Source organism: Strix aluco, chromosome 11 (assembly GCF_031877795.1).
Source record: "Strix aluco isolate bStrAlu1 chromosome 11, bStrAlu1.hap1, whole genome shotgun sequence".
Taxonomy (NCBI): domain Eukaryota; kingdom Metazoa; phylum Chordata; class Aves; order Strigiformes; family Strigidae; genus Strix; species Strix aluco.
In genome coordinates this window covers 6,795,897-6,822,278 of record NC_133941.1, presented here as the reverse complement: position 1 = coordinate 6,822,278, position 26,382 = coordinate 6,795,897, and the positions used below count along the sequence as shown (strand labels likewise).

General features: G+C 45.2%; 1 protein-coding gene across 23 annotated transcripts in view; it reads left to right on the top strand.

The window, feature by feature from the left end:
* The window catches only part of MAGI1 (membrane associated guanylate kinase, WW and PDZ domain containing 1), a 355,845-nt gene that overhangs the window by 42,040 nt on the left and 287,423 nt on the right, over positions 1 to 26,382 (top strand). The window contains exon 1 of one of the 23 annotated variants that reach the window (XM_074835917.1): positions 7,354 to 7,531. The exons of the other annotated variants lie outside the window; for them this stretch is intronic. Within the exon in view, the coding sequence (XP_074692018.1) occupies positions 7,411 to 7,531 (121 nt within the window). The 5' untranslated portion in view covers positions 7,354 to 7,410. Of the gene's footprint in view, positions 1 to 7,353; positions 7,532 to 26,382 lie in introns of those variants that run through there. 23 annotated transcript variants of the gene reach the window in all.

Genomic DNA, 26,382 nt, shown 5'->3' with positions numbered 1-26,382 from the left:
CAGGCTGCAAGAAAACAGTCGAATGCTGTGGTCATTCATCTCTGAAAGCTTATAATGAGCTTATCAGGAAAGGGCTATAAATATATATCTTGTACCCCTCTTGCATTGGGAGATGCTTCCTCAGGCCATGAATAATTAGGTTGGCCCACCTAAGCTAATTACAAGCTGTCTCACCATTCAAAATATCCTCTGGGTAGCATTGTTAGGACTCTCTTACCAGGTTAATGGGTTCTCTGTACTCTGAATATTAGGTTGACCTTTACCACCCTGACCAAAAATGCACTGTAAGGGACCTTTTGCCATGCCAGTTCGTGACTGGTTTGCTACTTTCCTCCCCTTTGAATGGTGAGCTCAGAGGGAAAGGGCAAAATTTGTCTTGATCAGGCGTTTTGGAGTCCATCCATCGGCTCAACAGTGCAACTGTAAAAACTCTTGAAATCTTTTGAATTGCAAGGTGGAAGCAAGCAAGTCCTTAATGTCCCCAGTTGTATTTAAAGCCCCTGCAGAATTTGATCATTTGCTCTTCTGATGTGATTACCTTTCAAATCTGCTCAGTGTTGTCTGGCAAACTTAACTCACCCGCTTATCTTCAAGAAAACAAATGTACCAGTTATTGCCTACTAGAAAATGCAAGTTGAGCTGTATGGTTTTTTCCTTTTCAGTGGGCTAGCTGTGATTTTGTTTTGACAGATTGAGCTGTGTTTCACTTTGCTTTCATTTTTCACCCTGTCAAAAGAATTTTTAGTGCATTTTTTTTTTTTCTTCCCCTGCTTCTTGCTGTCTGTATGAATCAGTGCACTGAAGCAGTGACTCCCTCTCCTCTGCATTGCTGGTGTGCAGCTTCCTGTGTTGCAGAGGCCTGAGCTGAACCTTCCCGATGGGAAGCGCAGCTCAAACCTTGGCCATCTCAGTGGGCAGCCTCTTCTGCCATGGGCAGGACATGCGGGAGAGGTGGTAGAGGCGGGTGAGACTCCAAGGAGGGGGAACATCTTAAGTAGTCTGAAAGGTTTATTTATATTTCACTTGACTTGTGCCATGTTCATTCTGACCCGCCCCAGGAAGCAGCGTGCCTTTGGCTGGATCATCTCTGCTGCTTGGGGTCAGCTGTACAAAATGTTGCTCTGCCTCAGTGTTGCAGAGGATGTGGGATGGTCGCTGTTCCCAGCTGCAGAAGCTGGTTTGTTGAAGTTGGTGCGTGTAGGAGTTCAGGGGTTTGACTTCCATTCCTGCCCTGGTCTGAATTACACCCCTTCACAAGCCCATATTGCAGTTACCGTATTCATCCAGGGAGTGTTCATGTGGTTGTTTGTATGCATTACCTTTATTGGAAGAAAGCCGCTGTTTAAATCAATTAGAAAATGATAGGGTTTACATCAAGCTCGCTTTAATATTGGCAAAGTTAAGCTGATCTGGCGCTGCAGGGTTTAGTGATAAGTGAATGTCTGAGCTACACTGATTTAAGCAAGGGAAGCTGAAATGAGGTTTAAGTGTACTGTCTTCATGGCAGCAGTTTCTGAATAGCCTCAGTAATGGAGCCTTAGGGGAATCGAGCGCAGGAGAGGGTGTAAATCAGTGAAGGTGCAGTCCCTGCCCCTGGGAGGCCCCTGCTCTAAGGGGAGCAGAAGCGCAGAAGCTGCCAGCACTGCAGCACGTGTGCTGCTTGCAAACAAGATGTGCCCCATCCTTCCTGCACTGAGGGCAGTCCGGGCATCGTGTATACATCTTGGTTTGTTGTTTTATCAGGCAAATGCCCCGTGTTTGTGCAGTGAGTGCCCGGTGCTTTCCCTAGCCGGAGAGGCTGCAGGTCCTGGCCACGCTCCCTGCAGCTGCAGGTATGTCTGGTCCCCGTTGGGTTGATGCTGGGGCTGTAGTGGCACGTTGCTCCCCTGTCTCTCTCTGCCCTGGGATGTACTCTCTGGGGACCAGATACTGCTTCTCTGCCCTCAAGGAACTGAAGTGATAGGGACTTGATATGTGATCACAAAGTACTTTTTTCTTTTTTTTCTCTTTTCTCTTCTAAGCTTGGATTACTTTTTTTTTTTTTGGATGCAGTTTCTTTCATTTTATGGACTGTATGTGCCATTTTTTCCTGCTTAATACATCATTTCTTGAAACCCTTGAGTTCAGTTGCAATACAGTGACCAGCAGATCTGTCTGTATTGTGAAGTCTTCCAAATTCTCCCTTAGTCTTTAGAAATGTACTTAGGACAAGCAGAGATTTATTTGCGTAACTGGTCAAATGGAGGTTAGTGTGAAATAAAATACACACATGTGCACCTCTTGGCCTCCCCCGATGCCGGGTCAAGGCTGGCTTATTTTTTTTGGGTCCTCCCATTGTCAGAACCTCTCAAGGATCCTGGGCTGTGGTCCACTTGCTGTCAGTAGTAGTTTACTTTGCTTCTCAGTAAATTCTCTAAGGCTATGGTGTGACAGCTTCCCTCACGTGATGGGTCTGGTAGTGGGGGAAAGAAAAAAAAAAAATCTACTTTTTGTAGTCCAAACATATAGCCCTTTCAATTATGTATGAGTGAAGTGTTCAAAGGATGCAAAACCTTTGAAGTTCACTCGGGTGTCTCTTCTGCCCCCCTCTCCCACACCCTCCCTGGTGCTTTATCATCGTGGTGAGGTGAATTTGCCATTTCCTGGATGAAAAAGAGGGAGAATGATCTGGAGAAACCCAACCAGGGCTATACCAAGATAACACTTCTGGCTTGGGAGGTCCTTGAGCTACAGCCTCTGCCAGGTGGTGTGTTCTCTAAGGAAGTGCCACCATGCACTTGTCCTCTTCTGGGATTGCTCCCGAAGCAGTCACTGCTGCCATTCCTTGAGGTGGGAACTGTGGAGTAGGTGGACCTGTGGTCTGACAAGCTATGGCCTTTCATCGCAGATGAAATGAAGCCAGTGCCTTGAAGCAAGACAGTTCAGTGCCGAAGTGACACACAGCTCTGTTAGACCTCTCTGAATGGCTATGGGCCCAGTTCAGGTTTCACCTCGACTCCTGACCTTGAAGTGTGCACAGGCAATTCCCCTCTCAGGTGTCCCCCAACTTGGGACCCAGCATGATAGTTATGCCTGGCACTGCTGTGTGAGGTGCTTTGGGCAGGGCCCGAGGACAGGCTGAAGTGAGGTCCTGGAGGGGAATGATTCATCTCCCAGAAGGTCTCTACCTTCAACAGATGGATGTTCATTGGCATGTGCCCCTCCTGGATCTGAGCATCCTGGTTCTCTCCTGCTTCTGTAAGTTGAAACCATGACACTGTCCTCGAGCAGTGAGGTGACACTGCACAAGGTGGCTTGCCAACTACATGCAAGGGCCAGTGTTTGCATCCTCAGCGGTTGATGTGTCCACAGCCAGGGTGTCTGTTATGCAGCTTTTGAAAATGTGACTATAGTGACTACCACCTCCTGGACTTTGCAGGCTCAATTCTCTTGGAGTTGTTGGTTGAGAGATTGCTACCAGAATTCCCTTCCCTGATACTGGAGAGGGGTTGTAGATGAAAGGAAGGTGGTGTTAACAGTGGAGAGTAGCTTTTCTTTTCCACTCCTCCCGTCTGAATGTAAAATGCTTCGTTCTGCCTAGAGTTAACCTACAGGTTACATTTAAAGTGTTTGTTGAAGCTGAAAGTGGTTACACTGGTAGCTTAAAAGAAATAAAAGCACTGATTTGAGTGGGAAGGATAGGAGACAAAGTGGCAGCAGGGTTGTAACTGACTTGTTTATTGCAGCCTTGAGAGCAAGAAGTATTATAAAGGACAAAATTCCTATAATGTTTATATAAGACTGTAAGAAATTGATTACAGCTCAGATGTGTTTTGTTGCACACTGCTGTGAGGAATCATAAAAATAATGCAACGGAGTTTGGAACATCATGTTACTGCTGGTCCGTTTGAAAGCCTCATTTGCCACTGTCCTGGTGTAGCCCCAGCCAGCAGCTAAGTGCCACCCAGCCACTCACTCACTCCCCTCCGGTGGAATGAGGGAGCGAATTGGAAAAGTGAGAAAACTCGTGGGTTGAGATAAAGACAGTCTAATAGGTAAAGCAAAAGCTGCGCACACAAGCAAAGCAAAACAAGGAATTCATTCACCCCTTCCCACGGGCAGGCAGGTGTTCAGCCGTCCCCGGGAAAGCCGGGCTCCATCACACGTAGTGGTGACTTGGGCAGACAAACGCCATCACTCTGAACGTCCCCCCCTTCCTCCCTCTTCCCCCAGCTCTATATGCTGAGCGTCATGCCACATGGTCTGGGGTACCCCTTGGTCAGTTGGGGTCAGCTGTCCCGGCTCCTTGTGCACCCCCCAGTCTCCTCCCTGGTGGGGTGGGGTGAGGACCAGAAAAGGCCTCGGCGCTGTGTAAGCACTGCCCAGAGTAACTAAAACATCTCTCTGTTATCAACACTGTTTTCAGCATAAATCCAAACCATAGCCCCATACTAGCTACTATGAAGAAAATCAACTCTGTCCCAGCTAAAGCCAGCACATCCACAATGAAAACCTTTAATTTGTTCTTGCCAACTCCAGTGGTGTTCAATTCTGACTTCTGTTCATTGCTGCTTGCAGGATTCAGGTCTTTCAGGCTGCAGTCCATTGGGGGTGAATAATTTTTCTATTCTCAGTCCTTTAAAACAAAAAAAGAGCTGAGGATTTTGCAGAAGTGTGTTTCCCCACCGAGGTGGTAGTTGTTATTTGTAAGGCAGGATTTGTCCTCTTCTGTCATGCTGAGAGCTTTGAAAAGCCTTTCCTAATGTTCTTCCCAATATGTCCCACCCAATGCCATCAGCCCACAGGGTGCCCAGCAGTGGCACTGGGAGGGGGCAGCTTTCCTGCAGCCCCCTTCCTACCCTGGTGCGACCAAGCCCTGGACTTGCATCGCTGTCCTGGAGGATGTTGGGGGTCCTCAGCGATGTCTTGGGCCCCTGGCCACCCCTCTTCTTGCAGCTTTGGAGTGAGTACAAGTAACAGGTCTTGTAAAGACTCATTGGGGTTTTGGCATTTAAGACATTTTAGAGCCAGAAATTCTTCTCTCCTCTTGCTGTCCTTCCAGCTGCCCAAGGCAGTATGTAATAAATCTCAGTGTCTGAGCATCCATAAGCCACTGCTGGTAAATGAAGTTATTTTCACCTGTTAACTTTCTGATGCTCTCTTTCAGTGAATGTGCATTAAATTGTTTTTCAGTTGGTTCTTCTCTAAAGCAATGACATCTTATGTCCCTTCAGGAACTGCATGCAGCAGTAGAATGAAAGCCATAAAAATAAAACACAGGGGTTGCTTGTGTCCAGCAACACTAAAGACTAAAGCCAGCAATAAAACAGGAGTGCTGTCTTCCTGTCTGCCACCTTGCAAGGTCCCTGACCCCCCTCTGCAGGGCTGCTGGAAGGTGTGGTGGAGCAATTCAGGATGGATGATTTGTGGTGATGCTGAGTGATTTGGGGCAGAGACTGCCTGGCAGTTACCCTGGATTTGAGTTCATACCTGAGAACACAGTGCGCACAATGCCTTGTCTTCATATTTGTGGTTAACTTACAGATGACTATAGATGCTCATTTAGCCTTTGCTTGCCAGAGGTTTGTTTGCAGAACAGACAGGGTGGTTTAAGAGGTTATGAAGCCCATGTGCTGTTTCAAATGAGGAGAGTGTGTGTGGGGGTGAGAGTGCTGACAGACCGTTTCAGCGAAGGTAAAACATATTTGGTCCAAACTGTTAGTCAACAGTTGAGTTCATGAGTTGCTGCAGCTGTTTTTAGCACACATCTGCCTATGTTCTTATGTAACTTCAAGGAGAAGTCCGGTAAACTGGACACAGGATCACTGAACTGCACAAAAGCAACTCTAAAATTATTAACCTGCTAATTTTAAGCCGTTGCATTACTCTGTCGCTTGCATCAGTGAAAGCAGCACTTGCCACTTACCTTCTAGCACATACCTGTGATAGAGCAATGGAGAGAGGGATTTTAATTGCCATTTCTAGTTTAACTGATGATAGAGAATGGAAGGAGTCTGGATCTTACATTCTCCGAGCAATCGTCCCACCGGATCTCAGAAGATGATGGCAAAGCGCTGAATCCCATTCGGTCTGTTCTCACCAAGGAGGAGAATCAATGGAAGCACATCTAAAATAGCTGCAACCATGAGGAGAGGACAAAATAATATGGCACTCAGACAAAAGGATGCAATTCTGTTTATTTTGACGTTAAGAAAACGGGGTTGAATGAGAATGTGTGTGGCATTGGTTTCAGCACGTCTGGCATTTTGTTGTGTAGTTTTATGTGAAAATGAGGTGCAGTCTTAAGTTGTAGGATCTTGAATACAAGGATATTTTATTTGAAACTTCTCAAACAGTAAAAAGGTGGTGCTTTGGGAGGACTGAGATTTTCACAAATCAGTATCTATAAAGGTGGATTTCTGAGTTCATTTAGATACTAGCAAAAGTGCATTGATGTTTTTTATTATTGTTAATGTTGTTATTTTACTGTTCAGTGCTGAGTATCTTTGAGCCTTCACTGTCTGTAGAGGGAACCGCAAGATGTTCAGCACATCAGATACTTCCTATGTACAAGGTCCAACCATGGATTTGAGCGCCTGGCACCTCTAGTAAACATCTTGATTCATGTAATGTACGCTTAGGACAATAAAATTAGAATCAGATGCTCCTTTTTTTTTTTTTCCTTCCCTGTTTCAGTCTTAAGCCAAATGGTTTAGTGTAGAATACAGCTGAATTGCTTGCTTTATCTCATAAAACAAATACGCCTTTGTTCTTCTTTTGGACTGATGTTTTCCTTAGCTCTGTGTTGTGACTTAGCTATCCCCTACCTTCCCTCTTGATCTTTTTGATTTTCCTCTGAGTGCATGCAGTTACAGCAGTCTCAAGTTCAGCCTTCACTGCTAGCTGACAGAGTTGTGCTTTCCATGCCACAAGGAGCCTGCTGCATAGGCAGTGGAGATATACTGATAGATTCTTTGGTTTTTGATTTGTTCTGATACAGATTTTTTTGTTTTGTTTTGATATTGTATGTATCATTTCCTATTTGAAACTGCTTTTATTGTATGGTTGGAAAAACCCTCTTACTTGGCATTGGCAAAGGAAGCAGAATTTAAAAGGAAAGAAAAAAAAATTAATAAGCAGTATTTTGGGGTTCCTTTTGTTACGTGCTACCTTTTGAACTCTGTAAACCAGCATGCAGATCTAATTCACAATAGCGTCACTGTGTTAAGCTGCACAAGTAAACACTTTAAATGGGAGGAAGCACCTGCATATCGCTATTGTCTCTCTTCTTCCATTAGCAAAAGTCTCTGGGCTGACTCCGTTTAAGCCAAACCTTCCAGTAAGTGGAAATCCACAGGCAGCGGTAGGCAGAAAGCAAACCTCGCTGCCTTCGGGCTGGAGGACTGAGTGTGTGTCGAAGGACAGCTGGTCATGGAGGGGAGCGTGGGTGTGCGTGTAGGCACCCGCACACGAGTGGGCTACCAAGCACTTGTGCATCTCCTTGGCCTGGGCCCTGAAAAAGCGGGTTGTCAGGATTACAGAAGTTGCCAAGGTAGGTTCACACAAGGCTTTCTGTACCTGAAACTGTTGGTGGGTGTTCTCAACGTACATAATGCTCTGAAATTGTCGTTGTTGTCCCACTCATTGGGTTTGTTCAACCAAATGTTTGACTTGATTGTTTTCCTGTTGAGTTTATATGTTTTTATGGACCAACACCTTTCCTTGGTGAGGAACTGGTTAAGTTGTCACGATTATAGATGGAACCTCTAAGAAGTTTACAAGACAATCTTTAAAGCTGGAAAAGCTGGCTTGTATAGAAGAGCCTTAAAGGCTAAAAATTTCTTTTTTTTTTTTTTTTTTTTTTTACCCAAGACAGGTCAGGAGGTGACCATGATCTAAAAGTATCCACAAACAGATGATCTTTGCTGGTAGAGAACTTCTTCTGATCTAGGAAACAAAAGCATAGAATAGGTCATTGACTTGAAGCTGAATTTGGGTAGGTTCAACTTAGAAAATACTAGGATGGATTTTCTGTCTCCATTGCTGTGTTAGTACTATGGTCTGTGCCTAATGAGAAGTTGTGAGCAGCGTAGAAGTTGCTGGATAAAGTGCTTAGTGTTGTATAGGAGATTTTGTTAGAGTAGTGTCACTTTTGGATTTCTAGGTTTTCAATCTCTATATATTAGACACGTTTCGGGGGTGTTGTATCTGGGGTGTTGGAACTACATCTCAATTTATTAAGTGTTAATTTCTTGGAGTTTAACATACCTTTGGTGAGATATTAGTAATTATTTTATTAATCTTTCTAACATCATTTTCCATTTAGGAGAAATTGTCTTTGTGCCCTCTAGTGGAAAAACTATTTATTTGAAGGCTTCCAAATTGGGAGAAGTTCTTGCAAAAAAGTGGAATGTGTGAGAAAGGCAGTAGAGGAGCAGAGTAAGGCTGGAGAGATGAGGGATCACAAGAGGTGGATGTGCTCTGTGCTTCCTTGGCTTCGGTCCTCACAAAACTGTAATCAGCATTACATACGCAGACGTGTAGCTTTTTCAAATAGGAGAGGTAAGGGAAGAAGAGATTATGCAATGCTTGTGTCACCTGTGTTTGGTGAAATTATTCTAGATGACTTGAGGAAAACCTGGTCTCAGCAAGCTCTGAACCATTGGTGACGGCTGTTGATGTTCCCCAGGGATGGGGTGGGGAGGGAAGAGGAATAGATCAAAACCCACTCCAGACCTTCAACGGGAGGTGAAGGGAAGACCCAGAAAAATGAAGGATCTGAGAATCTGACTCTGATTCCTCAAAAATGTTCTAGAGCAATTTGTGAACAGCAGAGAGGAGTATGAGGATGGGGTCTAGAAGAAAAGCTGAGTTTTAAAGAAAAAAGAAATAGGCAAATCTGTCCAACTTCCCTCTTTAATGGGATAACTGGTTAGTACACGAGAGGGACTGCTGATGTGACTAAGGCTTAGGAGCAGAATTTCAGATCATCTTGGTGAACAGCAAAACCAATCGGGCACCAACATGATGAGGTATAGGGAGGAGGAGGGTGTGGTGGTGGCTCTCGAGGGAGCAGGAGCCAAATGACCAAATGCAAGAGGAGGAGCAGCAGGCAGGCTGGTATGTGGCTCTGGGGTCTGTTGTGGATGGCCAGCTCAAACAAGTCAACAGCATTCTGAGGTTTGAGAAAAGGAGTCAAATCTCTCTCTGAGTCATCGTTACAGAAGCGTTGTGCGTAAGACAAGGCTGGTAATTTCTTCCTGCTGCACGGAGGGGTGCTGGGTGGTGCAAGGCAGGAGGAGAGCGGTCACGCTTGCAAGTCTGGAGACGAACCTCGCAGATGGGAGGCTCGGCAAATGAGGCCAGAGAGGGAAAGCTGAAGGAATTGTATTTGGAAATGTAAGCTTGAGTGCAGGCAATAAATTTTCTGATGCATAAAAGATTTCTGTAAAAAGGGTGATGATCAGCTTTTAATACCCACTGGGGGAAAATACCTTGATTTGCCTGAAAAAGTATTCAAGGTGCATATTGGGGGAGAGTTTCTCACTAGGAGGGTAATGAAGCAATAGCAAAAGAAATTGTGAATCTGCTTCATTGGAGGACTTGCAGAGCAGTTAAACTGGTCCCTCTTGCCAATGGTGTGATTTCTCCCCCACTCCGTTGCCTTCTGTCCATCCACCCACCATGGAAGGTCTATTTTACTCATTAATGCACCAAGCTGGACTTTTTATTTCTGTTGCTAGAGGTGTTTTCAGGGGCCAGGGGTCAAAACCAGTAGCAGTGTTTTAGGCTGTTGCATGGCATTGGGATATAAATTCTGCTCTCAGTGTAGTCATGAAAACTTCAAGCACAGATGTAGATCACAAGAAATTGCTGCTGTCCCATACATTTTTTGCTTCCCCCTCTCTGTTTTGTTCTGGAGCTGCTCATTTGGGATGTTATGAGAGCAACAGATGTGAATGTGATGAAGTCCCCGCACCCCCCTCCCATCACTGTCTTCCTCCCTTTCATTATGCTGGACTGTCATTCTTGTTTATTTTGGTTTGAATTATAATTGCAAAAACTGTTACAGCGCTGTTTATTTGCTGTGTGTCGTGAGTCACTGTTTATATTTGCTGCTGTTTGCATTGCCTCTCTTCTCCCTCTGTCTTATGCTTGCAGCCACATCTCTCCTCTGAGTATCTCGGAGCCTCTTCTCCTGTTTTGAGTTTATGATGCTCTGCGCTCCTGTGAGTGCAGGGAAAAGTGAGCTGACAGTGAAGATCCAGGATTAGGTTTGTGTTTTTTTTTTTTCCTTTTTTTTTCTCTTTCTCCTGGCATTTTGTAAGGGTCCTTGTTCAAATGAAAAGATTCCTTGGAGACTTCTTCCCTGAGATCTCTGTGCTTAATTAGTCTCTATCTTATTTCTGCCAGGCAGTGAGATCGACACTGCTTTTTCTGATTTGCAAATTTCAGGGAAGAGTGGAAAATCATGTTAAAAGGACCTTTTTTGAAGTTAGTAAGATGCCCATGCACAATTCCATCGTCTGCTCTCATGCTGGCGAGTTAATCCCTTCACATGCACTTGTCACTGAGGTGGAGAGTCAGGCATCCTACACAAGACCATAAAGCATAAAGGATTTTGAGGGGCTTTGCTCTCACTGTCTCAGCACAGCAGCAAGTCGTTTTTTCTTTGCCATGCCTTGGTTTTCTGGTATGTAAAATGGGATAAAGTTGCAACATCAAGGCCTAGCTCCCCCTGCTGTGGCTCCAGCCATCATCCCTGGATGTTGAAGCACTTCCACCATCACTTGCTAGGTTTATTTTTGTTCCAGGATAATGTTTTGTGATGCATCAGAGCTTTGCATGTCAAGATCAGTAAACCAACCAGCCCTAATGCCTTTTTGTATCAGTTGTCTCTTGAGACAGCTAAAGCCCAGGAAGCTTTCAGGTGCTCAGCATTTCAGCCCGAAGGTGAGCAGAAGCTGTTCAAACGTGGCACGTCTCTGCCAAATGGCACACAGCGAGGTCTAAGGAAAGGACCATGACCTTGGTGGCTGGCAGGGCAGTGCAAGAGGTGGCCGTTGCAACTGGCTTGTCCCAGGACTGCCCAGGAGAGGCTGACTTGTGCCTCAGTTTCCCTACTGAAGGAAAGGGGTTGGTGACCCTTGCAGAGCACTTTGAGCTCTGTGGGTTAGAAATGCTGGGTAAGAGCTTGTTCTCAGCTTGAAAATCCCAGACTCTTCATGGGTTTCTCTTGGTTCTCTAGACTAAATTAAGAACAAAACTCTTCCTCCCAAGCCATTTTAGGAGGTTAAATGGTCTCAGAGGGTTTACTTTGAAGCTTACGAGCTTGGTGTCTACTGCTCACACTGCCAGAGCAATTTCTGTCCGAGGCAAAGGCAAATACCAGATGCTGTGGGTTGGGGCATCTGACTGCAAGGCCACAGCGTGGCCCCAGTTGCAAGGAGCTGCTGGTCTGTTGGGAATTGGGACTGACCAGACTGGCCTCTGGGAGGGGCTGTGGGTGCTCTGGGTGGGTGGGGAGGGGCCTCTCTCAGTTCTCCTGGCCTTGGGTGATCCCTTGTGCCTCCTTCCTTGCTCCTGGTAAAGCACTGTCATTGCTAGCCAAGAAAATCATAAGCTCCTTGTCTTTGAAATCTGAAAGGTAACGTCTTTCAAGTCGCTCTGTATATTTATCAAGGAGAAACAGGCCATTTATTTGTGTCAGCTTAATAGAGCTTCAGCTTAGAGAGCTCCATGTGGGAAAATTAATGACGGGTACCAAGTCTGTCTCAGGTCGTCCACCAGTTTGGCAAATGTTTGATTGTGAATCCACTGTAAAATAGCTCTGAGCTTCTTGTTGCCTCAGTTAGCAACCTTGATAGAGAGCAGGCAGGTTTTCAGGTATAAAATGTCCATTTTGACTCTTTAAGTGTTCTCAGGTGGCCCACAGAATGCAAATTTTTTAGTATATTTGTAATGCAAAACCTTTTAATTATCTCCAATTTATAAATCCCTAGTTTGGTACTTGAGTGCCTGTAAGAAAATGTTCATCTTTTAGTGGATAGTAATCAGTGTCAGAGGAAACGGGGAATAGATGGCATGTTTTAAATGGTGTCAGTTCCAACAACTAGAATGTATAATTTAAGTCACTTATATTTAATCATCCTTTAAACACTGAATTCCAGCCTCTGCTGCTTGACTCTCAGGAAGCTGACAGCTTTTTATTACCACTGTGGTAACACTTGAAATTTCCTTAAGCTGCTGTATGCTGAGATACGGCTCTTTACCACGTGTGTTGGTGCTGCATCCACAGCTGATTGTCCGAGCCCGGCTGCAGCTGGGTGCAGGGGTTGGGCTATGCCTTGCCTCCCCCCAGCCCCAATTTCAGAAGTCTCAATTGTTTTACCTTTTTATGGAGCTGTAACATCTGCTGTAAATACCACAGCGAATGTAACAGCTGCTGAAGGCAGGATTATGGATCTGGAGTCCATGTATAACAGCTAAACATATTCTAGCAATTCAGCAGGTTGAAAAATAAAGCGGATAAAGCTGTGTGCATCGTGCTCCGGATCCGTGCGGTGGGGATGTTTCCTGCTGGAGTGAGGTTGTGCCCAGTTCAGACTGGGGTCTAGGGCCTGGAATTGGAAAGCTTTGATTTTCTGTGTTTCAGCAAGGAAAAGGTGCAATGTAGGGTGCAGCAGGTCCCGCTCCTGTCTGGGGAGTGGAGCAGCAGCGTCCCTGGGTGCTTGTGGGAGTCCACCAGCTGCCACCAAGTGTGTGGAGCTGTCGGAGCTTTCCTTGATCTGTTGGTGACATGCATGCAAGACACTATGTATTCACTGAGGTGACGGTGTGCATGGCTTAAACCTGCATTTTATAGGGGTGCATGTATATGTTTGTTTGCATGTGTATATGCATATATAAACACATATACATGTGTATAAAGAATACTGTAAGCATTTTTAAAAAGCAGCTGAGAAGCCCTGTGTGTGTTTAGGGTCATGTGGGATACTGGTCACTGGCTGCCTCCCTTCTGCCTGCTCCCTCACCCCTGCCCCCTTGGGCCGTCTGACTGGATGAAATAATTTAATGCAATTCTTGCTCTCAGCGACTGGTTGATGGCATTAGCGGAGGGAGTGGAATTTCATCCATAAAAAAATACCGCTGGGCTGCCAGGGAGTGAGCCCCAGCAGAAGGAGTTAGCGGCAAAGGGAACCCATGCACTCTCTGCATGATGCAGAAGTTGGTCGCCTGTATTTGAAATTGCACATTGAGACAGCATTATAATAGACTGTTTGCCTACATGAGAAATAGGTAGTTTTTGTTGTGCCTAGCAGTCAAATTATATAATCTTAAATTAGAAGCTGCCACTTCTGTTTAGAGTAAAACTTGCTTTTCTGTATATGCATGAGCGTATTAGCGTTTCAAGCCTGCCGAGCTCTGCCGAATGTGCACCGGATTTGCAAAGGAGCCCATTAGTGCTCGTGGAGGTTAACAGCAAGGAGTGGGCAGCAGGGAGGATCATCTTAATGAGACAGGGTGAAGAGTTGATGCGAGGATATGGAGTGCTTGAAGCCACTTTCTGCTGTGGGAAGAATCCGGCTGTCGCCAGAGGTGCGGCGCAGTGGGCAGCTTGGCGGTGCTGTCGTTGTGGCCAGAACTGGCCCCTCTGACTTCCACAAAAACCTCTTACAAATACAGAGGCTCAGCACTAGCTGGTGGTGTGAGCTGGCCTGGGGTTCACCTTGATTTTGACTCCCTCCTGGCTGCCATGCCACCTCTCCCTGCACCAGAGCCATGCTGGTCGGGGACAGGGGACCCTCTGGGTCCTCCCTGGTGCCACGGGGATGGCCCCGGCTGTCGGAGCATATTGCAGGGTTGTGTCCTTGGCATCAGGGCTGGTGGGCTGGGGCCATGCTGCCCCAACGTGAGCCAGGCTAGAGGGACCCACCGGGTGGGTAGCAGCTAAATGCATCTGGTGGAGTGGTGCAGGGCTTCATTTTTTATTATTAGTCCATAATTTTAGAAGTGTTTCAGTTCCTGAGGTGGCTCAGAGTTGGCAGGCACCAGCAGACAATGCTGTGTTGGCTTTCAGAGGGAGTTCCTCCTCAAAAATTGAAGGATCTGGCCTGGAAGCTCACTAGAAATATTAGTTTGGGGGAGAAGATCTTACAGTGGAACACGGATCCTTTTGCCTGTGCCTTTACAGCTTCCCAGATTGTGTTTAATTTTTTACTTTATTATTTTAAAGACAAAGCCCTCTGTAGTGACAGGAAGAACTAAAGGAATAATTGGGAATTTATTCTGTGCATGTCACCTTGCTTCATATTGTTGAAGTAATGGTAGAGAGCTCATAATTTCCTTGAATTTATTCACTGCTCAGAATTACTCACAGCATAAATTTCTGGGGAGAAAAAAATCCAACAACTTAGATGTTCATGTAAATTGTGAGATGAGCTCAAAAAAAAGCATTTAGCTTATTTAGTGCCCACTTCCCCTGAGATTTAAAGCAGTGGTAACTGTTGAAGGGTCTTTTATCTCTAGGATTTTTCCAGTTTTGTAATGTAAAAGTTCTTTTTTTTTTTTTTTTTTTTTTGTTCGCTGGACAAAAATGATGATCTAAAAGCCTTTTACTTAATAAAAGTGCATATTTCTACTTTATCATGTGACTCCAGGAGCTGGATTTTTTTAGAAAACCATCAGATATGTGTGAAAATCATCAGTCTTGGCAGCATTGAAGTCGTTAAGGAGAAGTTCAGTGCTGTATTTGCTCAGAACTGAGTGTATTGGGACTGGGTAGGTTGTAGCAGTCTGGTGCTGAACAGCATGGCTTTTTTAAAGCTCCTAGTACAAGTGCATATGATTATATTTTGAAGTTTATTTTCTTCTGCAGTTGATAAAACTTTATTCACTGCAACGATTGGCTTTTTAAAGGCAAAGTACTGGAGAACTGGAGAACTAGCTTCTCTGGGGAAACATGGATTTTGCTCTTTGCCAAGCTGTTGATGTCGGTGTTGTAAATGTGGGTACCTAGGGATGCACTGTGCTCCTTTGCTGTTTGGGGTGCTGGAAGGTTCCTCGTTTTCCTGTCTTGGGTGACATGTGCCCAGCTCTGGGTGGCCTCGTTGTCAACACGGCATGGACTGTCCTTTTGGGTGGCTCCGAGCTGTGCTGTGATCTCAAAGCAAGTCCTCATGCATGTGGCTGGGAGGTTGCCCACGTGAGGACTTTGTGGGGCTGCCTTGGGGACAGCACCAGCTTGGGAGGTGAAGTAACAGATGGGGTGGTGACAAATGATGCAGATATAGTCGAATCCAGGATGGTGGGGGCATGCTGGTGATGATTTATGCCTTTGTTCAGTAAGAAACATAGGGTATGGGGTAAACCGGGGTACTTAGGGGTAGGTATAATGGGACTGATAAGGTCTGATTTAATGTGAAAAGATTAGTGGTATCTTGTGATTACAAATTTTAGCAAAAGAATCAAACTGCTGATGACAAAAAAACCCAAGCAAGCAGAATAAAAATAAAAAGACCCCGAAAACCTTGACATGGATGAAGTTTTCTCCCAGTGTAACCTACTTCCAGTCCCATATGGGAATTGCTGTACTCTGATAAAACTTCTTTTATGGATTGCAAAGTCAGAAGGGCCCTTCCCCAATGTTGGATGCTTTATTTATTGCATATGTTCTTCCTTTCACTGTACCAGGAATCTTTCTTCCTTGGAATATATTGTACCAGTCTGGCTTTAAAATTTAAAACGTGAACAATCCATGTTGTCCTTTCCATCCAGTATGGACCAGAAGGAGACCAAAGCCATATTCTGGTGGAGACTGGCATGTCCTCTTGAGCTACTTTGCTGGGCCTTTGTAAGGAAAGACCCAAATTCAATTGAATGTCTTTGAATTTCATGATTTTTGGGAGCTGGACATGGACTTTGGTGAAGCCTGAGGCTGCCTGGTCCCTGGGTGATACCATCAGATCCTCCATCCCCAACACCACCGCCCAGCGGTGCCCCATGGTGACAGTGGCCCTGGGAGAGGTGTTATCTCCTGCTCAGGGATAACTCTCACCTCTACTGCTCAGCTCCATCAGCCCCCAGGCCAGCTTGCTGTTGCCTCTTCGGGTAGTTTAGCCTGTGCTAAATTTCAAAGTAAAACGAACCAGCCTGATACCCCAGCTCTTGTGAGCACCAGGGGAGACCAGAAGAAAGGAGAGGGCCGTATCACAGCTGTGTTACCTGTGCTTCTGCTGATGGCTTCTGTCTGGGCCGTCAAGATCAGGGTACTGGTAACACTGGTCTTCTCTTGTTTAACTTCTGCATGACTGTGCTACTTCTACATCCTCCCCAAGCCCCAACTCAGATAAAAGAGCATATTTGCAGATTGGGAAGAGCTGGGAAATGGCATCGTTTACAAGGCAAATATGCTAAAAGTGGATATTTCTGTAGCTGGGCATGCAAGTCAGCGTGCCAGCTCTTCCCCAGCCAGCCGGTGGGGATGCCAGCCACCGCACGGGCACACGCCGGAGCCTTGGTCCCCATCCCAGCCGTCTGGCCAGATTGGCACTGATGTCTTGCATAAATAGTACATTTATAATAAGTCAGCTGATTTAGGATTTTCACCTGAGGTGTGACATGGACGTGTCGTGGGGATCCTGCTGTGAAATGGGCAGAGTGAGCCCTCTGACTGGGAGAGTGGCTGCTGTTCAGCCAAGCGTGGGTTTTCGTGATGGAGCGCAGGCGACGTAAGGAAGCTATATGGAAATTGGATCAGATTCTGGTGCATGATTTCTGGCAACCTTCGACTCCAGGGAAGCAGTAGTCCCTGAACCAAATGTTCACTTCCAGCTGCGGGAAAGCAGCCTGCTGTTTTCATCCTTCTGCTTATTCCCCTTTGTGATCTATAAGATTTCATGTCCCTGCTCCAGCAGCTTTGGTTATATTGCCAGTGCTGTTTGGATACTGGAGGAGACTTTTTTTTTTTTGCAAGTCACTTTGGAGCAGTTCCTTATTTGCCTAAGTTCTGGGTTTACAGTGATGCAAGCAACGTGATACTATTTAGCAGCTATAATAGAGGTCAAGGCCCTGTTGTCTTAGGTATTGTAAAAATGCCTTGTAAAAGGCTGTACGTTATCCAAATGTGCTACAGGCAAGGCAAGCAAAAGAAGGAATAAACTGGGCCTTCACAGCTGCGCCTTATAGATGAGAAACTGAGGCACAACCAAAAATGCAGGTGTGTTTTGCCAGCACCTGAAATGGGACCCAGATCCTCCTGTGTTTTGCTCTAAAGGACTTTTTGTTTGTAGGGGTTGATTTAGAGTTGGTTGCTAAAACAAGCTCGGCTGTGTGCACTTTGCTCGCTGCTTTATCTCCTTTTGAGTTGAAATGCTTTGAAATAGATCCAGGATAAAGCTCATCCACCGCTGGGACATCTCTAATCTACTTTCAGGGAGCTTTTTTTCCCCCTGAAATCTGGCCTGGGAGGAACCGGGAGCATGCTCAGTGTCCCGCGCCCAGGTATGAAGCAGAGGAGCGCCTGCGATCACACCCTCTGCCAGCAGTTTGGCTGTCTCTGGCTGGGGATCCCAAAACGCAGTGAGTGAGTGAGAGAAGGAGGCAGGTAAGGAGCATGGGCTTGCACGGCATAACTGAATCCCAGGGCAGGTTTTGCTTCTCCCTAAGACCAGGGAAGAGGCTTGAGTAAGAGTGAATGAGTCTGAAGGGAGTTTCTCAAGGTGCAGCCCCCGGGCGGCTGCTGCACTCGCAGCGGCAGCTCTTTGTTTGCTCCCTCTCCCAAGCCCATCCTTCGGAGCCATCTTGAGAGCTCGGGTTGATTTGGTTTGTGTCTAATGAAGTTCCTGGTCTGCTGGCTGTCAGGGCAGGGTTGCCCATCAGTCAGCCCAGCTTGCGGCGTATGTCTGTGCTTGGTGCCAGTGTCAGGTTTGGCTCCAGCTTATATTTTTTGAACTTAAGTTTACAAGCTGCAAGTCTTACCAAGAAAAGCTGTCGGGTAACTTATTTTCTTTTAAAAAGAATAAATTAAAAAAATCCTCTTCGATTTCTTCCTTCTCTGAAAATAGTCGAATCCTTACCCTGGCTGTTGTTAGGTGGCTGCCGGAAAGGGCGGTGCTATAACCCTCTCCCTGGGTAGCTAAGAAGTTGTGTGTGTTCTTTGCTGCATTGAAATCCTAAATATTTATGTTACAGTTATGTTTCCTTGCCATGATCTTTACTTACAGATCATCGTGGTTATAGTTCCTAAATGATCTGAGCTCTAATAAATAGTTTATTCTATTTCATATCAACAAGCCAAAATAATAACTTGATCTTTCAGGATATAAATTCCTTTTATTTCTTAAGGTATTGTTTGCTTTTTCTATTAAAGTTGTTTACAAGAAATTGTTTTTAAGCATTATATTGTTCACTTGTGTATTTTGAAAGAATAACAATAAAACATTATTGTGCTCCTGATTTCCCCTTGAAAAGGCAAAGTAACCCTTCAAGTACAGTTGCCTTCCGTACTGTAATGGTTCTGTGCTCTTTACCATTGTGTTCCTTAAATAAAAAGCACAAGATGATCCTGCCTTACAGAAACCTAACAATTGTTTTTATAAACACTATGTACTCTGGTATCTGTTGCAAATAACTAGATTCTTGTTTATAATTGTATCTTTTCAATGAGAATTCAAGTTGTTGGATACTTCCGTATTTTTTTGGGACTAATTGTACCATGATTTTAAAAAGCACTTTAATTAATTGAGAGTCATTAACTTCTGATACAACATGATGTAGATGGAGGAAGTCCATATTTGAAGGGCTCTCATGACACACATCATCCCAGCAAGGATCGCTCTGGAGGCATGTTCAGTGAATTCCTAAATCCAAAGCCTCCTGTGGCTTGGTGCAGGAGCAGAGGTATGTACCAACCTGTCCATGGGCACTGTGTAGGGCTCATTAAATTGGGAGGACCTCGTGTTCCTAGAGCTAAGCATAGGCTTAAATACCTTATTGAACTCAGCCTTAACTTGTTCTCCCTTATTGCCTACACCTGCATGTGCTGGAGATTGTTAAGGGGCTGTGGTGGGAGTGGTTGGGTAGATGTTGTTCTTTGCTCTGAAGGGCTGGTGATAAATGTTAGTCCCCCTGCCCCCAATCATTTTGTCGGGCAATGCAAACGATTCCTTGGTGACTGATTGGAAAGGGAAGGGTTGGCATTTATAGCTCTGACTGAAGCTGCAGGAGAGTGCTTCTAAATGTATAGAAAACGTTTGCAAGATGAGCTTGTTGGGGCAACATCCTTGGCAATGCTGCGGGACCGGGGGCAACGTGAGCAAAAGCACCCAGCTCTGGGTAGAGGAGAGGACATGCCTGGTGAGGTGAGCTGTAAATCCTTCTGAAACAGTTGCAGATGCTGGAAACTTCGCCACAGGCGCTAGAGCTGCAGCGGCATGGGGTGAGGTGCGAGAGTGCTGGGGAGAGGGGTGGGCAGTGAATGTTGAGTCAGTGTTAGTGCTGCTGCTGCTGCCCTGCCTGCCCCTTGCCCCAGGCAGGAACGCCACAGGAAAGTTGTTTTTCCCCATCAGACAAGAAGGGGCTGATTTATTTTCATGTCCAAACCTCACTGCCAGGTGTGCTGCTGAGTTTTAAAGGGATTACCCCATCCTAGAAATACTGGCTGATGTTGTTTGCTGCCCGTGCCCCATGTGCTTTCCCAGCATCATCTTTGTGATAGTCCATGAGTGGCAAAAGCACCCGAGCTGAGCACAGACTGGATTCCCTGCGAGGATCCCTGGGCTGTGGTCAGTGTGCTTGGCTGTTCCTCTGCTGCAGTGTCTATGTGGCTCTCCCGAGTTTCTCTCTATGCTTGACTGATGGTGGGAGAGCCAGCCTGGTCCTGGGGAAACTTTGGGTTGTCTCATTCATTCATCCTAGTTGTCCTTTGTAAGTAACACAGATCCTCCCTTCCTCTCGTCCCTTCTCCCTTTCTCCCTTGAAGGCTCACTGCTGGAGCCCAGAGACTTTCCCTTCTTTGTGTAGGATCTTCCGACAGCCATGTGTGAGGGGTGCATCCCTGTTGTATAACATTTGGTAATCTCTAGTTTCTACAAGCGATCTGAAACCTCCCCGCTATGCTCGCACACCGCAGCGGAGGTTTCAGGCCCGGGACGTGGGCTGCCCAGCTCCTGAGAGTCAGCCCTGCAGTGACTTCCAGGGAGAACCTTTGAGAAGGTGAAGCTGCTTTCTCTTGCTGCTTGTTATCTCCTGTGTCGTTATCCATCTCCAAAAACTATTTCTCTGTGAATGAGTTTAACAGTAAAATAAAGCCCAACGATAAATGGCTTTCCAAAGCTGGGCATTTTTAGTTTTCTGATCTCACTGCCTCTTATCTCTGGGCTGTTCTGACCTATTCATGTCAAGAGAGCAAGGAATATGTGAGACTCTGATAAATTTGTATGGCCCCTGCATAGTTTAGGAGAAGGTCTAATTTGATCTGACATTTACCAATCTGCCAAGACTTTCAGTGATTTGTTTTCATACCGAGTTGGGTTTCATCTGCCATAGAGAAATGGGTAAACATATTGCTTTGGTAACAACAGCAAGTATGAAGCCAAGTTTTTTGTATTCACGCACCTGAAAATTCCTTTCTGCTTGCTTTTTATGCGGATTTATTCCTTTTGCTAATTGTCAGATTGTTAATTTCATTCACCTGGTGAAGTGCTGGCAGAGTATTTGCTGCGAATTGCATGAGGCTTTTTGTTTGGTTTAGTCTTGCATTGCATTCATATTTTCCTAAGTCTGTTGCTCTAGAGTGCCAGTTGTAAAAGTGATTCCAAATATCAGATCACTTTAATACCCAACATGTGTGACTGGTCCACCAGCAACTTATATAGTGCATAGATATTCTTGAATTTATGTCCTTAAATGGTTCTCATGGTAGGATGGGAAGGTCTCTGATTGTTTATGTGTTTCTGGCACTTTGTGAGTAAATAATGAAACTGTGAAATTCCCCACTGCATGGTTTCGGTGTTTAGTGGGTGGGTGGTGTGGTTTTTTTTTGTTTGTTTTTTTTGTTTTGTTTTGTTTTTTCTTTCTATTTATTTAAATATTTTAGGATACCCTAGGTAACACTAGAAAGAGTTGTTTCAGATATGGAATCTGTATTCACTGAAATCAAGCTAGGAGTTTGTTCAAACCCCTGGATCAGAGAAACTCATTTTACAGTTCCTATTGTTATATCTGAAATCCAGAGGATGTCAGTCCCTTTTCTGTAAATACTGTTCTTTTAGAGAAAGCCATAGTGATGGCATAAATACAGCACAGGAAAGTTTGTGCACAAGAAAAATTAGTCATCCTTCTAAGAAAAACAAACAAACAAACAACCAAAAAAGAAAACAAACAAAAAAAACCCCCAACAACAAACCACCACACATCACCTGCAAAACCTCACACTATTAATTTTGATTTCAAGTCTGGATGGTGTATTGCCTGCCACGAAATAAAACATGGTGATGGATCTGACAGTAAATTTGCCTGTATGTGGGGTACCAAATGAAGGTATGAACTTGGAGTGTCCTGTCAGTTTAAGTGTGTTTTCATATTGCTGTGCAAAATCTGTTTTGAAGCCGAGACATTGGATTAAGGTTTCCAGGACTGAGTTTTAGGCTTGTGGTCAAGTGCAGCCCAGCATGGGGGTACTGCAGTTCTCGGGACTCCCCCGCTCCGAGGTCTCTGCTCTCACCACACCAGTAACTTTCCTGCTTCTTTCAAGGAAAACCCAAACTGGCACTCCCTGCGTGACCTTGTCACTTAAGCTTTCGCTGCCCAATTTCCATAACTGTTTCCTTCCTTGCAAACCCTCCAGCTCCCTCCTGGATGGAGGACAGAAGGGAGCACAGCAGGGACTTTGTTCCTGCATGGGAATTAGGTGGTGCCGCCTGTGAGGGCATGTTAACCCCGGCTGTATGTCACTCTGCCTTGATAACTTCAGTAACATCTCTGTAGCCCTTTATCTGGGGAAAGGGCTCCAGCCAGCGTGTCCAGCCCAGGGGCCTTGTGGCACAGTCATCTGTGTCCTTGTTTTATTTCCTCAGCTTGTATTTCATTAATCTTTTACCCTCCTTGCTTTCTGCAGACTAATTTCTGACAGGCACCAGAGCGAGCTCGGGGTTTCTGGCCTCCTCCGCACCCCTGTGCACACGATCGATACCCTCGACCTTTCCGATGGATGCTCAGCACTCCCCGAGCAGCGCTGGTGGCAGTGCTGAGTTCCTCAGCATCCTCCTCCTAACCTGCTGCAGCATCCCTGCCCAGGGCTGGGGAGGGATGCCTGCTTTAGAGCAAAGCAGAGTGTTTTACAGCCTTGTAACTTAACAGCAATCAGGAAGGAGTTTGGTTTTTCTGGAATTAGTAAAACATTAATTGGCTGCCAGTAAACCTGGAGTCGAGCGCAGCTGGCCATGCGTTTTGTTTGGTTTGGTTTAAAAACTATTTAGGATAAAATCTGTCAGCTTAAAGCTGTGTAGCAAACTTTTTAATTTTTTTTTTTTTCATATTCACACCATGAATAAGTTGGCAGAAGATTTGGGATGTTCACCAGCTATATTACTCAGTTTTTGGTATCAGCATATTAACTACACACTTGGCATGTTGCAATTGCAATGACTTTATATTAAGCAATTCCTTTGATAATAATCAGAGGGATTCTGGGTTGAGAGAGCATTCGTCGTGCCTGGATTCTTTGTTAGGGTTTAAAAATAATATCAAGTTTTGAAGTTTTTAGAGAGGCCAACTTCCTTCTTAGAGGGACTTTTAATAACTAGCAGGATACTCCTATGTTTGAAACTGTAGGGAAGCTCTGAGCCACCTCTGAACTGTAACTCCTTTTGCTCCATTAGGATTTTTGCTATGTATAAGTCATTCCTTAAAAAAAAAAAAATTATTTTCTCTCCTCCCATGGAGAGATTATTGTCCATTTTGTCAAATGTTGTGAAGCTGGATAGGAAAGGTGGCTCTGAATAGAACTCCCTGCTTTCACCAGTGCTACTTCTGGCTGATGTCCAGAGTGACAGGGAGGAAGTTTATTGGTTTTGGGGGGACAGCCTGTCTTCGCCCAAATATTGTGTAATTAGGAGCGTGGCATCAGCGGGGAATGGTGCTGTGCCGAAAGCCTGGATGCTGTGCAGTCAGGTGGAATAGACTGTGCAAGACGTGTACTGTCTCACAAAGCAACTCTTAGTAAATACATTTAAATATGTTAATTAACAGTAGTTTGGACTGTAAATGGGAGAAGGTGGTGAAAGAAAGGGGGTTCTTTGCTTAATTTCAACTACTGTTGCTGTTTAGGCTTTTCAACTCTGAAACACGCTCCCCCCACCCTTACCTTCTTTTATTTATTTGTTAATCCTGCCCATCAGCTCGAATCAACAAGCTACTTAAGTGTCTTCACTGCTTAAGTCTTTCCTCTCATTTGTAAAAAGTATGGCTGTGAGTTTTTGGGGCTTTCAATCTGTATGGTCCAAATCAATGCTCTTAGCACCCAAACTATGCCTCAGGAATCATGAAAGGCTTCTGGCACGGTCTCCAAGTCCAGGGTTGGTATGTTGCTTGCTGTGAACCCCGTGGTCTTGGGAGCACTGTGGTGGTGCTTCATGTCTCAGATGTTGATCTTCTTGGTCAGGACTTGTGTCATCTTGTGGCCCATGGCAGGGAGCGGGTGAACTGCAGGTGCAAACCAGCACTGAGGTGCTGCAAAGTGGTGGGTGGTCACTTCTGGAGCTCAGACATCTCACCTCCTGCAGACTCATCTCAACCTGCTGAGGAATTTGGATCAGGCTGGTGACAGGGGGGGTGTCTGAGACCTCACCCTTTTTTTCAAATAAGCCTAGATTGAAGCTTGTGTTCCCATTATTGAGAAGGAATGATTGCAGCACAGATGTGCTCTGTTGCACGCTGCAGCACAATCAGGAGAGAATTGTTTAAAATAGCAAAGGCTTTTTTTCTTTTTTCTCTCCTCCTCCTCTTTTTTTTTAATGATTATTATAAATGGCCTAGGCAGTGCATTAAGGAGTTTGATCCTGAAAGTCTTAAAAATGCTGGCTCAGGCCCAATCATTTTTATTTGCCAAGGTTAAGTATGATGTGTTTTTTATATGTGTCAGAAGAAGTTTATACATGTGTGGCTTGTTCTGTGTTTTCAAATATTTGACATATGCAGAAAAATGAACTTGTAACTCTTTGCTCACGGAGATGCTTTGTAAGAGAAGCCAAAAGAGAGAGATTCTCTGCTTGCTTTCGTCACACTAAATTTTGCCTCATTAGATCAACTTGCTTATGGTCTAATGATTCATATCTTGGCAAAATTCATCCCTGCTTCACCAAGGCAGGATGGGCCTGGGCAGCCCAACTCATCTATTAATGGTAAAATGAGGCTCTACCAGTGGTGTGAGTGGCCTTTGGATAAGGCCTTCTGTAAAGGAGGGGTTTTTTTAATATGTATAACATGATCTTCTTTAAGTACAACTTTTCCATCTGCACAGTTGCAATAGATGTTTTTTGTGAATGTGTATCTTCTAGCAAATGAGTTTTTCGGCCAAGGGACCTGGAGGCAATTACCCTGCCGTTATTAGAGAGCTTTAACCACTCTCTGGTGCACCCCAGGTTGTGCCATGGGCCTGCTTATGTTGAACAGTGTGAGCAAGTACACGAGAAGTAAAGCACTGATAACCTACTTCTCCAGGGGTTTGCTTAGACGTAAAGATGGATGTGAAAGTTCTCCAAGCAGATAAAGATCTCCATCCAGGGTCATCTTGCTGCCCTGGCAGGAAGAACCCGTTCCTTATGAGGAGGAGCATGTTTGTTGCCTGTGTGTTGTTTTCCTGACTGGAAACTGTTTTTTAAAGGCCAAGAGCATTGCAGGGGTCTTCATTCTTGTGCCCAGGGTTCATTGTTCATGAATTTAGCATTTTTGTTAACTATTTGCTGAACTAAGGTGACTTTGTGATATGAATGGGTGATTTAGATCAATTAAAGAATCACCGTCAAAAGTATTAGTAAAAGTAATTTTAATATGAGTTTTTAAAAGCGTGACTTAACAAAGTTCGATGGCAAGGTTCACTTACTACATGGAAGAAACATACAAAGGAAAAATGAGTTAAATTGATTTGGAATGACTTACACAGAGACTGGAGATGCAAAAAAAGTAAGGGAGACCCTCCCGTTGAGTCACGAGGTTCAGAGTGGACCCCCTTGCTTTCTAAACTCCTGATGGAGCTTAGGTGCGGCTAGATCCAATCTTAGTCCCAGACTTGGTCAACGGTTTATGCCTAATGAGAGAGGTATGAAGGGTAAGGAAAACCTCCCGTTGAGTCACGAGGTTCAGAACGGACCCCCTTGCTTTCTAAACTCCTCCTCGGAGAGGAGTCTAGGTGCGGCTGGATCCAGACTTAGTCCCAGACTTGGTCAACGGTTTATGTCTGAGGGAATTAATGCAAAGTGTAAGGAAAACCTCCCGTTGAGTCACGAGGTTCAGAATGGACCCCCTTGCTTTCTAAACTCCTTCTTAGAAAGGAGTCTAAGTGCGGCTGGATCCAGACTTAGTCCCAGACTTGGTCAACGGTTTATGGCTAATGGAATTAGCTACATGGATTTCATTAGTATTGATTTAACGTGCTATTAGTCACTTACTGAGGATCTGTTGCAAATAAGGTGTCTCTCTGCCTTGGTGAGGAAGGTTTTCTTAGTCTCAGATAAGGAATGTCAAACCTTGAGAGGCGTCCCTGCTCAAGGGGAGAGTCACCTGGCGTGCAGTCCGCTTGCAATTCAAGGAGCGCTCGAACTGGGCTCATCCAAGGATCTGTCACTGGTAGAAGATCTCGCTGCCTCGAGGAGCGACCTTGAGAGGCGTCCCAGCTCAAGGGGAGATCACCGCCATGCAGCCACGCTGCCTAGCAGGGAGAGCTCAGAGAAGGCTCCCTTAGGCTCTCGTATTTATGGGATAAAGTGGTTGGCTCGTAGTCAAATTGCATACAATGGGAGAGGTATGCACGAGACTCCTTGTACCCACAACTTACTTTGTTCCTTGATAAATGAGTCCTGGAAGAAACACCTGCTTTTCATGTGTTAATCGCGTGATCAGTGATCCAAGCTCATATGCCTCGATGCTCACTGGGTCACTCTGCTCCTTTGTGGGTTTTCTTGAGGCGTTCTTGGACTGGCTACGGCTCAGGCCTTTACCTCCTTCAGAGCCTGTACGAAACTACTGCAAGTTTGGGTAAGGGTGGGGGTTGAATGCACCCATCAGACTTTGATACAGTATATTAAAACTGTCTTCTTTCACAGCCAACTGGTACATCTGGCTGAATCATCCGGGATGTATCATTATCTCTTCTTCTGGGGAGTCTTTTTAAACATCTCTTCCCCA